Below are 17,196 nucleotides of genomic sequence, written 5' to 3' on the forward strand. Positions count from 1 at the left end.
ATACATATATATATATATATATATATATATATATATATACACATACATAGGAAAAACTTTTAGCAACACGAGTAACTAATGCACGTCATTCAACATATAAACCAATTCTTTAGCATGGCTTTACTCCTAACCCTACTACTGACACCGGATCCACAGAAAGATGTTGCAGCTTTCCATTGCCGATCTCACGAGATATGCAAAGTATCAGGCAAATTATACAGAGGAATTGGAATATTGTCTTTACGAATAGAGATCTTAACAACACTCTAGGTTCACAACCATTTTTCACATATAAAAGAACCCGCACTCTACGTGCAAAATTTGAAAATAGGGACATGCCTTCCTTCATAATAACTGAGAACACATCGAATGATCCCAATGCCATTTTTACTTGTAATGGCTGTGTCTCCTGCCAGTACATTTTCACAGGACCTTCTGTTACTTTCCCTCATTGTAATATCACAGTGAAACACAACAAATACTACTTTTGCCATTTAACATACGTGGTCTATGCAGCCACTTGCTCATCCTGCTCCGCTTTTTATATTGGCAAAACAACACGCAAATTATCCGACCGCATTAAAGAGCACTATGCGGCTATCAGATCAGCAGACTATGCTAATGCACTTGCAAAACACAGCCGTGCTTTGATAGGTCTTTCTCTAACTCAATCGGCATGGGGTCCAGTGTTTGAAGGTTGCCAATGTCTTTGTTTAAAAGTTCCATAATAATACGTTCCATGGCCTTGCAGATCAGGCTCGTCAGACTGATGGGGTGGTAGTTTCCCGGATCCACGGTGGATCCCCCATTGTAGTGTGGGATAACTGTAGTTGTGCGCCACTCAGTGGGCACGAAGCCTGAGGTGAGGCTATGATTAAATATGACACTTAGGTGAGGTTCCAGTTCATTTTGTAGTTCATGTAGTACACAGCCTGGGAGTCATCTGGTCCCATGGATGCTGTATTCTTAGCTTTGGAGAGTGCATTTTTTACCTGTGTGGCCATTACTGGAATTTGGCAATCTTTCATTACTGAGATGAGCCCTTTAGGGGGTGAGAGGGGGTGAAGTTTGCACTGAATCGATCTGCCAGGATACTGGCAATATCCTTAGGATCAGTATATTTAATGCCATTTTGTTGTAGCTGAGAGCAGATCTGAGCATTGCCATTTAGATTCTTGACATAGCTATAGAATGCCTTGTGGCTGTCTTTGGAATCTTTGGCAATTTTATTTTCGTAATAATAATAATAATTATAATAATTAATCGGTCACCCTTAATTAAAATTTCATAAATTGGTGTTTTATTTGTTTCTGTATGTACTTCTGCTGGAATACAGTGAGTGTTGGTATCCTGTGTGTTTTCAGGATTTTGAACTTTCAGGATTCTGTAGCGCTCCTATAAAAAAATATATATATATAAATATATATATATATATATATATATATATATATATATACATACACACACACACACACACACACACACACACACAGACACATTATATATATATATAAAATCTATATATGGATCTACTGTCTTATCGAATTTACGTTTCAAAGAAACATAAATCCGTGAATGCATTTACACGAAAGTGTGTTTCAACGAAAATGCCCTTTCATGTAAATCCATGGAAAAAAAATTAAACACTTAAAACACTTTCATGCAGTGGGGCTGTGCCCCCCACCCCCTACTTTAATATTCTGACTCCGAGATAGCACTACAGTGGGGAAAAGGGAATGTTCCCTCACCCCCACTGCACTACAATCTCAACAACAGTCCGCTTAGTTGCACATCAACACTAAACATTGCTGTACAAGTAAGTTAACATGCAAACTGTATGTTTTTCTTTATTTAGCCAATTTATTTTTTGTTTTACCTACTGATTTACAAGAAAGTGCGTTTTCGATGAAACACATTTTTTAGTAAATCCACTCACGAATGTCATGTTTCGGTGAAATGGAATTCGCCAAAATCAAGAAGATCCATATATATATATATATATATATATATATATATATATATATATATATAGATATATATATATAGATATATATGTATATATATATATATATATATATATATATATATATATATATATATAGATATATATAGATAAATATAGATATACAGATATATATATATATAGATATATACATATATATAGATATATACACACACACACACACACACACACGTAAATACAGATACATATATATTTATACATATACAAGTACACACAAACACACACACACACACCCTAGTTTTTGCAAAAGGGGGGGGCAAAAAAGAAGAAATCTAAATAGTTGCCTTGTTTTACCCTGACCTCAATGCACTATAGGGTATGTGAATAAATGCACCTCTGGTTCAGAAGAGACAAAGTATCAGGGTCAGCATCTTGAAACTGGTCACCCGTAAGAATATGTTTAGCTTTGACAGACACAGAAGAGGTTTCAATGGGCCAACTCTTTGAATACTTTTTTCTTTCTCTTAGGGAAGGCTTTCTTCTTTTCATTGCCTTAAAAGAAAGTAACTGACCCAGTACAGGGAGTGCCATCTGGGTCTGACCTGAGTTATCAGGAGGCACTCCTATAAAAAGAGGAAATGCCCTTGAATTCCAGTTTACAGCTTTCTCTAGAAAAAAAAATACATAACTAGAATGGATAAAAAGATGAACCATACTACAGACGACTAAGGACGGTCGCTGGTTTCTGACTAGTTGGGGGTTAACCAAACATTTAACACACTGAATTTCAAATGCATACATTCTCCTAGCTAAATAAAAAGGTAAAACTAACCTGAATGTCCAAACATTGTTGATACACATTCCCCAGTAACAAAGTCAAAGACAGCAATGTTTTTATCGGAACAACTAGTAGCAAGAAATGTTCCTGATGGATCCGTCTGCACCTGTAAAATTAAAAATGCATATGGACATCAGTGATTATAATAATGAAACCTATACACACAATTAAACTGTAACAATGTATACACTGCAAGTCTGGGACTTTCAGTATATTTTATTAGGAAATTCACATCTTATTTCAGAGAACTATCAAAACCTCAAGCAAAGTTTTGGCTGGTTCCACCTATTAACACCAGGAAGATGAAAACAGAAAATCAGTCTTGACACTGACAGCAGAGCTCAAATAAAACCTCTCAGCATTATGTCAAGATCTGTTCTCACGGCTGAGAATCTATAGAGATGAAACTAACAAGTTATAGTGGGATAGTACTCATGGATAACAAGGAAATACTTAAATTTATAGCCATAGACCATGTCTTTGAGTAGAGATATGTAAAATAGGCAAGAGGGGACTGGAGCTTTTTCTGGAAAAAATTAGCAAAAGAACTAAAGTACTGGGAGCAAACAACTATTACTGAAAGGTAGCAGAGTGGGATGCGGCCAAGCAGAATTTTGAACTGCAGATTAGGTATTGCCTTCCCTATCATGGAGTGACACAATATAGGCAAACAGAAAGGGACAGGAGGGTGTTAACTGATAGATCAGCTCTGACAGAGTTTTTAGTTGACTCCAGAGCAGAAGCTATTGTTAAAAAAAGAGATACTTAGTAGACCATATAAAATATTGCAGGATAATTATAAGAATCAGAGGTTGCAAAAGATTTGAGGAAGGAAAATGGAAAGTTAACAAACAATGGAAAGAAATCTGTAAAGTCTGCAAGTATGCAACAACAGCCTGAAGGTATGTGACTTTTGCTTAAAATGGGTTTGCTTGAGGATCTTTACACCGCAACTAGACTTCAGATGTTTTTTCCTCATGAAGACAGCAAATGGTGGAGATGTGATGGGGAAGACAGAGGGAATTGGGAACATGTTTTTTTGGGAATGTAACAAGTCAAGTCCCTGAGTAATTTGACAAATATTGGGGGAACAAATGGATGTAACTAAGGAAATTATTTTCATCTGGGATATAGGAACTAACTCCTTGCACATGCCAAAGGACTCAGAAAGAAGCCCAGTATTTACACTACAGGCATTGGTAAAAAAGACCTGTTTCCATGATGCAGTACTATCAGATTCAGAGACACATTGCCATTGGCCACAATGAGGAAAGACCTCCTTATCTGCATGTCTCTGAATTACCATTAACTACCGTGATTGCTAATCAGCAGCTTCATACATCAGTTAACACTGGTGGTCCAGGCATCATATTGGAGCAAGCACCACCCTAGACACACACACACACACACACACACACACACACACACACACACACACACACACACACACACACACACACACACACACACACATCCCTGATGTCAGAACATCCTCAATGTCTCCTTTTTTTCCCTTCTCTGGTTGTTCATGGATGATTACAGTCATCCATTAATGCCAGTTTTTCACACTTCACATCCTTCAATAACTGCATGCTAGTGCAAAAGCTGTTATTCTAGAGACTTTCTAAGCTTGTAAGAGGAATAATTAAAAACTCGTCCCTATGTCTATGTACCTGCATTACTTTTGGCTTTACGCAGAATTATTGTGTTGTGAGGTTGAGAGGTATGTTTAATATTCCCTGCCTCTCCCTCTTAACTCATGAATGCAGACATTGAGTTAAGCCAGGGAGTCTCAATATATAGAAACCCTTATAAACATAAAGGTTAACGGCCCAACGGATTAACGCACTTATACCATATAATTTTAGAGTAAGTCAAAAATAAAACATCAGGTACTTGTGCGCGAAGTGGTTTCCATACAAACGATGTGTGAAAAATCCAAATGCAGTTCAGTATCAAAGTGTTCAATCAGATTCGAAACAAGTCCAATATAAATCCAAGTTGTTTATTATATTCGGACTAACAAGACAGAAACAGAGATGAGCGCTTTCACTAAAATTAGCTTAGTCAGATCTTTACATTCTCCAGTTTGAATCCATGCTTTATATAGTGTTGTCATTAATTACTAATTAAAGTAATTGATGGCAGTTAAGCAGTTATATAAGAGAAGGGAGATGATGCGTTCAAACATTTAAAAAAATAAAATATCATTAAAAATATCATAAAACTCATCATTATCAGCTATGAAGCATAAAACATGGTTCATATGTCATAGAGATCGGTATCTCCGACCATAATATATGGAGCGTGCCTTTACATATTGTATAAGTCTTAAATTACAGTAGTAATTCATTCCATCATATATTAGAGGTACATAGTCCATTTAAACTACTTAAAATACATTAAAAAGACATTAAAAAAGAGAGTTTTATCATACAGAATGATCATTAAACCTTGAATATGAGATATTTATGTGGGACGTGAACTCCTAATGAAAATGATTATATATTCCATCATACTATATAAATAAATAATCAGCCCCGATTATTAGGGATATTATTTAAATATGTACATCATATACTGCCTAGATCTATAACAGTATCTTCAATAAAATAGTGGTTTGTGACATTATCTGAATAGAATATTATAAAATGTAATAGAGTGGTGAGCATAATAAATTTATTCAAGATCCTATATACATTAATAAATAAATAAATAAATAAGTAAATAAAACTTGATTGTGTATATATGTATATGTATATAACCAATATGTGTATATATGAAATGCAACATGTATGTATGTGATATATCATTGTATGACGTATCAATTCATGTGTGTAAATATAATGGAGTGTATAATATAGAATGTTGAGGTTGAATACTTAAATAACTATGTGTAATATACATAATATAAAAAGTATGTTGATGTGTATGAACTGGATGAATATATATAGATGTGTATAATTGAAATAAATGTAAGTTATATGTATTAAAATATAAATTTAAATATGAATATAAATAAAGGTATAAATATAAATATAGATATAGATGTATGTATGAATATGGGTATATGTAAATAAATATGTATATCTTGATATATGTGTTTAAATATATTTGTTTAAAATATGAAAAGTATAAATTTATGTAAGTATATGAAATGAATGGGTATGTAAGTGGTTATATAAATGTATGAATGTATGTATGTAACCATTTCATTATATAAACGAATGTGAAAATATGTATGAAAAAATGTGTAAATATATATAGTTATGACATCATATGAAGGTATATGTGGGGGACATTGGGTCCATAAATACATGGATGATGGAGTGGATGGATAAAGGGTGGTTGGTATGAATGAGTAAATGTTTAAGTAGTTTAAAAATGTAAGTAGTGATGTGTAAATATGTGATGTTAATGTAAACTACATGCCGCTTGCATTATTTAATATGTCTTCGTTGCTTTAGGTATGGTTTCATCGAGGCCCTCTCATTCAGACCATGCCCCCTATCTGCTCTCAATAAAATTATCCAACCACTCTCCTTATTTTCAGTATGACATCTTATGTTTCCTTCCCTTGGGTTTGGTGTTATAACCTCTAAAACCCTAAATGTAAAAGTATGTTGTTCACCTGCTTCCATGACATGTTTTGCTAAGGCATTATTGATGTTTATCTTTCTAATGCTATAGCAGTGCTCCCTCATAGAGGTTATAACACCAAACCCAAGGGGAGGAAACATAAGATGTCATACTGAAAATAAGGAGAGTGGTTGGACAATTTTATTGAGAGCAGATAGGGGGCATGGTCTGAATGAGAGGGCCTCGATCAAACCATACCTAAAGCAACGAAGACATATTAAATAATGCAAGCGGCATGTAGTTTACATTAACATCACATATTTACACATCACTACTTACATTTTTAAACTGCTTAAACATTTACTCATTCATACCAACCACCCTTTATCCATCCACTCCATCATCCATGTATTTATGGACCCAATGTCCCCCACATATACCTTCATATGATGTCATAACTATATATATTTACACATTTTTTCATACATATTTTCACATTCGTTTATATAATGAAATGGTTACATACATACATTCATACATTTATATAACCACTTACATACCCATTCATTTCATATACTTACATAAATTTATACTTTTCATATTTTAAACAAATATATTTAAACACATATATCAAGATATACATATTTATTTACATATACCCATATTCATACATACATCTATATCTATATTTATATTTATACCTTTATTTATATTCATATTTAAATTTATATTTTAATACATATAACTTACATTTATTTCAATTATACACATCTATATATATTCATCCAGTTCATACACATCAACATACTTTTTATATTATGTATATTACACATAGTTATTTAAGTATTCAACCTCAACATTCTATATTATACACTCCATTATATTTACACACATGAATTGATACGTCATACAATGATATATCACATACATACATGTTGCATTTTATATATACACATATTGGTTATATACATATACATATATACACAATCAAGTTTTATTTACTTATTTATTTATTTATTTATTTATTAATGTATATAGGATCTTGAATAAATTTATTATGCTCACCACTCTATTACATTTTATAATATTCTATTCAGATAATGTCACAAACCACTATTTTATTGAAGATACTGTTATAGATCTAGGCAGTATATGATGTACATATTTAAATAATATCCCTAATAATCGGGGCTGATTATTTATTTATATAGTATGATGGAATATATAATCATTTTCATTAGGAGTTCACGTCCCACATAAATATCTCATATTCAAGGTTTAATGATCATTCTGTATGATAAAACTCTCTTTTTTAATGTCTTTTTAATGTATTTTAAGTAGTTTAAATGGACTATGTACCTCTAATATATGATGGAATGAATTACTACTGTAATTTAAGACTTATACAATATGTAAAGGCACGCTCCATATATTATGGTCGGAGATACCGATCTCTATGACATATGAACCATGTTTTATGCTTCATAGCTGATAATGATGAGTTTTATGATATTTTTAATGATATTTTATTTTTTTTAAATGTTTGAACGCATCATCTTCCTTCTCTTATATAACTGCTTAACTGCCATCAATTACTTTAATTAGTAATTAATGACAACACTATATAAAGCATGGATTCAAACTGGAGAATGTAAAGATCTGACGAAGCTAATTTTAGTGAAAGCGCTCATCTCTGTTTCTGTCTTGTTAGTCCGAATATAATAAACAACTTGGATTTATATTGGACTTGTTTCGAATCTGATTGAACACTTTGATATAGAAACCCTTACTGCAGCTGGTTAATGCGAATGTTTTCTGTGCCAAAGGTGCAGAGTTCAGAGCAGTTTTCTTCCCTTTTTAATTTACGTTTTTTTCTCCCAAGTCTTTAATTTTTCTATTACATCCTTGGTGTCTACTGGTAGCACAGAAGCTGGGATGGTGCAGAGTTGGGATACACTACACTTTTTTTTTTTATTAGTGTGTTTAAGACTAGAGAATCCCTAAAGTCTACTCTTCCCCCAGCCCACTGTTACATGAAAGTGCCATTAAGGCAAAAGATGAACATGTAATCCCTGGTGATTACTGTTCCTCACAACCCACACTTACATGTAATTATTAGTGATGTCCTCACTATAACTTGGCATCTGTGTTGTCCATTTTCATTCTTCCTCACCAATGGGTTTGGATCCAATCCTCGGATCCGACTCGGCCGCATGCAATAGACTTCAGATCCAGCTCTCAAGCTCCACCCTCTACCCATAATGCTTTATTCCATCTCCAACACTTCAGATCGAGTTTGCTGCCTAATCTCCCATTTTACAACAGAAGTAGACAAAGGCAGGTGTCAGGGCTCAAACCTGGAACTGAATAGTTCCAATACAGTCCAACAGGTACTTCCAGGAGTGACAAGGACGGGGATGGATGGGAGGGAAGTTGAGGAAGAATAAAAACTGGGCAACACAGATGCCAAGTTATGGTGAGTACATAATTAATAAATCTGATGTCTTTTTCATTCTTCCTCACCAATGGGGCAGAGTCCCCAGATATGTAACCCTCAGGAGGGCCTCATGGAAGGACCTGCAGGGGCACTGTTAAACCAAATGAAGCTCTGCTTCGAGAAATAATGTCCAGTTTGTAATGTCTAACAGATGTATACATCTTTGACCAAGTAGCTGCAGCACTAACGTCATCAATGGAAGTCCTTGACGAAAAGGCAGATGAAGCAGCCATCCAAGGAGGAGAATGAGCTTGAGGAGGTTGTGGTAAATTTAGTCCTTTATCAGAATAAACCAGTGAAATGCAATCAGTAATCCACTTGGCTAGAGTAACTTAAGTTGCTGAATAACCCAAGCGATTTGGGGAAAAACATACAAATAGTTGGTCAGGCTTCCTGAACCGCTTTGTTCTGTGAAGATAAAAATGTAGTTGTGCGTGTCAAGGAGATTAAGCATGCATTCCCCCTTATTCATAAAATCTGGAAAGGCTGTTAACTGTATGGACTGGTTGATGTTATTTTCAGATGCCACCTTAGGAAGAAAGGAAGGGTTAGTGCCCAGAGACACCCTGTCTTTATGGAAAATAATATAGGGAGGCTTCACTGATAGGACCTGGAGCTCAGAAATTCTTTTTGCTGAAGTAATAGCTACCAAGATCATCGTTTCCAGGAAAGGTACTTCAGATTACATTTCTCTGCTGGTTCAAAGGGTTTCTGAGAGTTAAACCCTGAAGGAACACAGTAAGGTCCCAAGGAGGAGAAGGGTTCTTTATTGGGAGATCTGAGGAGAAAAATACCTTTCATGAAAGTCCTACACAATCGAGAGAAAGCCAGAGAAAAAGATTTGTTTCCAGAATGGAAATTTGAAATCACTGCCAACTGAAGTTTAACTGTATAAAAAAACAGCAATTTCTTTAAAGAGTTGTTAGAAAAAGAAGAATGGCTGAAATTGGTGCTGAAAAGGGGTCAATATTCTGATTAGAGGCCCAAATAGAAAATCTTTTTCCTTTTGCTTCTTTAGATTTTCTTGGTAGAAGCTTTCTGGGAGGTCAAGATAATATCACTAATGGGAAGAAAGCCTGGACTGTCCAACTATTACTGGTATCAGAGAAACCATATGGTTCGCTTGAGGGAATGGAGATTGGGGTGCTGAATTCTCAATGGGTGAGAGGAAATCCAGAGTGGGTTCCAGTATCCATGGAGGATATCACAAGAGACAGTAGGAAGGGGAACCAGTACCTGCCAAGGCCAGAAGGGGGCAATGAGGATGACTGAGCTCTTCAGCCTGCTTGCTTTCTGTAAAAACTTTGGAATCAGAGGAAGAAGTGGGTAGGCATACAGGAGACCCGGGAGCTAATCGTGACTCAGAGCATCCCTCAAGTAACTCCCCCGGTGGGGGGATCAGAGCAAAGTAATTACTGCAACTTGTTGTAGAGGGGTGAGGCAAATAGGTCGCAGCAAAGCTGGACCCAGTGGCTAAAGATCATATTCGCTACTGATTGATTGACAGATCACTCATGAGGCATCAGAATAGATCTGATGAGTCCATCTTCTAGCACATTGGTTTTCCCCTGGATGTGTGTTGCAATGAGAAAGCGGTCTGAAGTGATTGCCAGTTATCAAACTCTCATGGCCCCTCTGCACAGTGGATAAGATCGTTCTTCCTTGCTTGTTTATTTACCAGACTACTGACATGCTGTCTGTTTGAAATGGAATAGTCCCCAGAGGGAGAAAGTCTTATAATACTTGCAATGCTAGAAGGACTGCTCTCATCTTGAAGATGTTGATAAGCAACTTAGTCTCCAGACTGGACCGCGTGCCTTGGACCAATAAATGCCCACCACCCCCACTCCAGTTGTGGAAGAGTGAACGGTCTGCCCAGAAATAAGTCATCTGACTGAATCCACCAATGAATATGACATTTGCAGACTGGAGTGAGACTTATGGGAAACGACAGGGGCTGATACAGCATGGACTGCTGTACTGACAAGGTCCACTGAAGAATTCACAAAAAGAATCCTGCTAGAGGGACGAGAAGTATGGCAGCTGGCATCAACTCCATAACTTGTAGTACTGATCTTGCCAATGGAGATGGGTGAGAGAGTATAGTCTGAACTTGATGTCTCGAAGATGTGATGCTATGGAGAGGTAGGGAAGCCAAATGAGTTGTAGTCTTCAAAAGAGTCCCTACGAATTCCAGTTTCTGTACAGGGACTAGGTTTGACTTGGCAGGGTTTATTCAGATGTCTAAAATGTTGGAAACGTGGAGCAAGTAGCCTCTGGGTTGTAAAAGTTGATGCTTGGAAGGGGCAGTGAGGAGTCTTAAGTGAGCTGCCACTTCTGCCATGCATTTGGTAAACACCCCGGCGACTGTGGTGAGTACAAAAGGCAGTGCTCCAAATTGATAACGACTGGCTACAAGCTGAAAGCGTAGCTATCTCATGGATAACCTGTCTATTTTTATGTGATAGTATGCATCCTGGAGATTTAGAGCACATCCAGTTGTCCCTGCAAAGAAGAGGCAGGATGGAGTGAACCACGACTATGAGGAACTTTGTCTTCTTTACATAATGGTTCAACTAGCTTAGATCCAGAATGAGTCTTGCTTCCCATTTTCTTTGACACTATAAAGAAGTATGAGTAAGTTATGAATCCTTTCTGGTCAAGTGGGATCTATTGGATGACTCTCTTCTTTTTGTAGCAGCTTTTGTATTTCTTGTGCTGCATCCTTACTCTGATAGGATAAGAGCATCGAGAAGTTTCCTCTTTTGAGGAGGAAGGGAAATGGTACATAGTAACCTCTGGATATGATTCTTAGCACCCATTAATCTTTTGTGATGTCTGTCCAGACATCTAGGTGCAAAGAGAAATGACCCCCGACTGCCTCCAGAGTTGGACAGTCGGGCAGTGCTTCAGGAGCACTGATAGGGCCCTATCTGAAAAGGAATCTCTACAGCCCTGGTTCTGAGAGCCACCTCTGCCTCTAGGACAACATCTACCATTAAAATTTCCTCCTCTGCCTCTGGAGGATTTATCCTCAGGCACATTCAGGAAAGTCCCCTGATATTTTCAGAACCACCTCTTACCACCTCTCTGTGATTTCTAGAGAAGGTCCATTGAGGGGTAGAAAACTTGATTCCTACAGCAGACAGAGCCTTTCCTTTTTGTTTGCGGCATGTAAGCATGTCGAACTGATTGCCTGAACAAGGAAGTACCATCAAAGGGGACATTGACAAAAGACATCTTGAAGGGCTCTGCAAAATTGCACAGCTGCATTCAGGCGTGTGTCCTTGTGGTTATACCTGAACTAGCTGCTTGTGGGGTACTTTCTGCTTCATGGGAGATTAGCCTCACCGATGTATCTGAAATTGGCAGGAGAGTGGGCAGTTGAGTGGAAGTCTTTTTGAAATCTTCAGCAGACATGGAATCCGAGAGAGTATTTGATAACACCTTAGTCAAATCTCTCTGTAGCCGAGTGAAATGTGTCAAGTAATTTAGAGTCCTTGGCACAAAAAACAGCTGAAGTAAACACTCGCTTTCCTAATCTGTCCATCTCTCTGGACTCCCTGTTCGGCAGACAAATAGAAGAGCTCTGTTCAGCTAGCTCATTCTTGGTGGCTGCCACTGCCACCACCACCACCACCATAACATCAACTGGGACTCCCTTGCTGCAGAGGGGTCTGTCTACAGAAGGGGCCAGAAATTTGTCCGGGTGCTTGGGAATAATTGTTCAACAGTGTCCGATTCCTTCCAAGCTTGGTGGGAGGCCATGTTAATAAGTTCATCCGTGGGGGGGGGTCACCTAAGACATAGATGGCCAAGAACTGAAAGCCTCCAGAAACACTGATTCTTCAGTCTTCAGAGAGAGTTCCAGACAGTTCAGAAATTAAGTCTCTCTGGAGCCTGGTAAAATGTGCCAGACAGTTCAAAGACTAAGGCAAAGGTCAATGAAGCAAAAACTCGCTTCCCTAATCTGCCCAGAACACCCTGTTAGGTGGATGAACAGTCTGTCTCTCTTCGGTGAGCTCTTTCTTTGTGGCCGCCACCACCATAACATCTACTGGTAGACCTTTAGACCAATGTGGACTTTCCTCGGGGGGGGGGGGTAGAATCTTATTTGGTGTCTGTGGGATTGGCTCAGAGTCAGGATTCGTGCAGGTGAGCTGCACCACATGCTGAACTAGCACGTCTGCAGGCGGGGTCAACCAAGAGGTAGATGGACGAGCACGAAAGACCTGCAGGAGCATGGATTCCTCAGAGGAAGGAATTTTGGGCTTCCAGTCACCCCTCTGTTTCAATATTTCAAGGATGTCTCCAAAAAAGACATCTTTAGGGGGTGACCGTGGGGACCTCTCCCCTTCATTATAATCCATATACTTTGTAAGAGACTCCTCAGGGGAGTCTACGTGCTTCCTCTTGCATAACTTCTTCTGTGGTACCTCTTCATCGGGAACTTCTGAAGACGACTCGGAAGAAGGGGCACCCTGCAGTAGCGTCTCCTGAGGCTCTCGTGCTCGATGTCCCAAAATGGTGGCTTGTGTCAGTTGCAGCGCAGGGGGGAGAGCACGTCTGGGGCTCAGACACCGAAGGCTTGCGTACAGAGGCAAGGGACCTCTCCACTGCCTGGAAAGCAGACCCGCCCAAAGAGGGATGGGTGCCCAGAAATGAGAAAGACAACCTCGGAACTGGGGTCACACCCCACTCCATCGTGTCTGCTCCCAAGAGAGGAGCCTCAAGAGAACATCGGTACAGACAGGACTCCTGGCACTATGGACAGCACCATAGACATGCTCAGAATCATACTCAGCACTGAAGAGGCTGTAGCCCAATCCAGGTCCTGAGGAAGACCTGGCTCCGAACGAGATGAAGGCCAAAGGGTCGCTTCCAGGGCCACAGTGAGATCCACTAATGGTACAGAGGATGTGGGTACCGAAAAGGGCATCAGTGTCGAAGGCTTTGAAACCTACAAGGTGGTCAAAGGAGAATAGGATGGAGTCTGTGGAGAAATATTCCCAAGTCTGACAGGGGGTTGGGTCTTTGAAGGTGTAGGAATCTCCCTGGCTGTCAGCAGCTGGTCCACAAGGTGCACTGCATCTAGTTCAGAAAGGCTCCTGGTGGATATGCCCGATGGGGACTCTGGCCATTCAAGGAAGGGGCTATATATCTGCCCCAGGAAAGGATCCACTTACGGGGAGAATCGCGTTTGTGCTGCAGTGTCCAACGGCACCACTGTCTTGAGTTTGGAGATGAGGGAGGAGTGTCCACAGTAGCCATAGGTACTGTGGGTAAGTCCTGTGCCATGACGGCACTCGGTACCGTGGTGGGTGTGGAGGTGACAATTTGTAGTTTAGCTAGATATGGTGCCGTAGACATTGTCTGTGCTGCAACAGGTGCAGATGACACTAAAGTAGTTGATGGTACTGAGGTTGGTGCAGTAGAAATTGGTTTCTGTTCCAAAGACAATTCAGGTATTTTCGGTCTAGATGGTTTATCCTTATCATTCAAAGGTGAAGGTATGGAATGTGGTCTCTTTTTATCTTTCTTAGGAGGGGGTGAGCCCTCTGACACAAAAAGCCTATGAAAGGGGCATCTTAAGGAGGCCCTTTAGGATCAATTTATTCCTGCGTTCATTTAGAGTACGGGAGCTAAATCCCTGGCAAATAAAGCAAGGTGGTTGCACAGAGAGATGAAGAACTTCCAAACAATACACATAATCCTCATATGAGTCGCTGTTTGGCATTTTGTGGCTATATTTCAGGCTTTGTTTAAAGCCTTAAGTCCCCTTTTTTCAGACATACTGAACACTCACAAATAATTCACCAAAGAGTGATTGGTAGAAAAAAATATTTTATATATATATATATATATATATATATATATATATATATATTTTTTTTTTTTTTAAGGAAAGAAAGGTAGAGAGAAGTAAAAGAAAGAAGGAAGAAATACCAGCAATGGGTAGGGAGAACTGCTGTACCAACAATGGTACTGAGGTTTCCAAAAGGTAATTTGAAGGAAAAAGGAAATCAGATGCTCAAAAGAAAGGGCAACGACCAGCGACAGACAATGAGAGACAGGGATAGGAAAAAAATACAAGAAATTCTTATCAGAGCTTTATCGAATAGCAAACATATAAGACTTAGGTGAGAGCTGGCTTGAATGCGGCTATGCAGCAAATGAGATCTGAGGTAACAGAGAGAAGGGTACTATAGGTAAAAGCTTAGTTCGAGAGATTTTGGCTGGCGCAAGCTTATTATAAGACTGACTCGATCTGAGGACAGAATAGACAACCCATCAGTGATGAATGAATGAAGATTAACATCATCAGATCACTGATTCTTCAGTCTTCAGGAGAACAAGACTGGCAAGACCAGCCACCCTTCCTTTTGAGGATCTCAAGGGTAACTGTAAAGGAAATGTCATCAGGTGGTGATCTGGGGGATCCATCTCCCTCATCAAAATCAGTGTCTTTTGTATAAGAGATTCCCTGGGTGAGTCTGTCTGCCACCTCTCCCACATATTTTTCCAAGGAACCTCCTCTGTGGGATGTTCTGGAGAGGTATCAGAAGAGGGGGGAAATTCCTCTGGATGAACTGTATGGAGACTTCCCGGAACTGACTGCCCCTGTGGGATGCGTCTGATGGGCTCAGACTACAGAATCAAAGATGGAAGTTGGGTAGGACCTGAGATGAGAGAAGATGGCTCCCTGTGAAGAGAGAAAGCCCTTTCCACCCGCTCTTGTCCAAGGGTACTGAAGCAGAACCAGTCAACTGTCAAAGTCGAGGAAGGTAATTTCCTCGGATCCAACGGTGAACCTCTCAGGGATTTCATATCCTGGGACTCCAAAACCATTGGCTGGGTTGGAGAAGAGAGAAAATGGACTTGCAGGTGCATTCATGGATCCAGCAGGGGACGGAGTTGGCAGGACCCCCATCTGGGTCTGAGCCCTGAGAAATTTTTCATCATCCTATCCACGTCCACCTCTGCCAAACTCCTAGAAGATCTGGATGACGCTGTGGATGAGGGTCTGTTGTGTTTCTTCAGAGTCTGGAAAACCTGGCCTGGTAAAGGAGATACAGGTTAACGGTATACTCCAGAGTATGGCTTCTGTGGGTACAGCTAGAAAATCTGAAGTCTTGGGATCCAATGAGGAGGTAGAAGGAAGTGGAGAAATCACTATCAGAGGTGAAACTGTAGGATCCAAAAAAAGGCTCCCGTCTTTAGGATCCAAAATGGTCAGATCAGAGATTTTTCGGATCTTCTCCAAAGGCTCAAACAAAGCTTGAAAAGACTTCGGTGAAGACCTCTTTTTGGTTTCCGAAAAAACAGATTATGCTGGTTTACTGGGGTTTGAGCCTCAGAAAAGCAGGCAAAAGAAAAGTTGTATAAAATCTTACCATAACCATAGTGTCATTGTGCCAGCACTCTTGCTATCATTGGACTATATTTCATCTCCTTATATTATATAGTTCAGCAACTTTTACCTGAGATATGGTATAGGTAGTTTTCATACTTGTTCTAGTGTCTTTAGTTATGCCTTTTATACTTATATTATGTGTGATATACTGTTCTGCATTGATTTAGCAGTGAAAGATCTATAACATTAATAGACAGTTTATATCTTTATTTTTTGCATTTACATTAGTTAAACATATAGAAGCAATATAAATTATCTATTTATGGATGTGCATATTTTGTTTCTAAATTAAATTCTCTGTTGCTCATTTGTTATGCACAAACATGAAATGCACTTTTTTTCTATTGGTCCTGAGCCATTTATAAGCATCCTTTGAAACCAGTGAGCTGTTATTCTGTCTGTCTTCCTCACTGAAGAAGGTATTTGCCGAAACTAGTTTGAGGACTGAGCTACTATTTTAGTGCTTTCTTAGCACTATGTTGCTTTAAATAAATTCTGGACTTGGAACTTCCAGTGCTGGCCTTTGGTGTGTTTTTCATGTATGGTTGGCCGCGCACAGCCGTACTTGCGAGGTGTAGTGTTTTTACGTTTCATGTTCCTCGCTGTTGGCGTCTAGTTCCTGTCCTGGCTGGTAGGAGATGACTCCTTCCTTGATGTGTCTGTGAGTTTGGCCTCGCTGGTTCGATTATGGATGCTGTTCTTTTATTTTATATAAGTCTTGGGACCAATTCTTTTGTAAAGTACAAGTTGTATTCTATGGTGGCAGCAACGGAGTGATACATATCGCATGCTTTGGCCTGGGCGTTTATACTTTTTGGGTACGCCAGCAAAAGTGCGTGCTTTTACAATTAACTGATTTTGGAGACCATATTGGATATATAAGGAATGTATTTCTACAGTTTGTG

The 17,196-nt window shown here is 39.0% G+C and overlaps 1 protein-coding gene across 1 annotated transcript in view; it reads right to left on the reverse strand.

Annotated features, from left to right (window-relative positions):
- LOC122787719 (WD repeat-containing protein 62-like) overlaps positions 1-17,196 on the reverse strand; it is a 1,689,893-nt gene that overhangs the window by 893,594 nt on the left and 779,103 nt on the right. Inside the window, exon 15 of the mRNA XM_044054617.1 lies at positions 2,796-2,907. Coding sequence (XP_043910552.1) covers positions 2,796-2,907 — 112 coding nt within the window. The remainder of the gene's footprint in view (positions 1-2,795; positions 2,908-17,196) is intronic.

Source organism: Protopterus annectens, chromosome 1.part0, assembly GCF_019279795.1.
Source record: "Protopterus annectens isolate FY-2018-M chromosome 1.part0, PAN1.0, whole genome shotgun sequence".
Classification (NCBI taxonomy): domain Eukaryota; kingdom Metazoa; phylum Chordata; order Ceratodontiformes; family Protopteridae; genus Protopterus; species Protopterus annectens.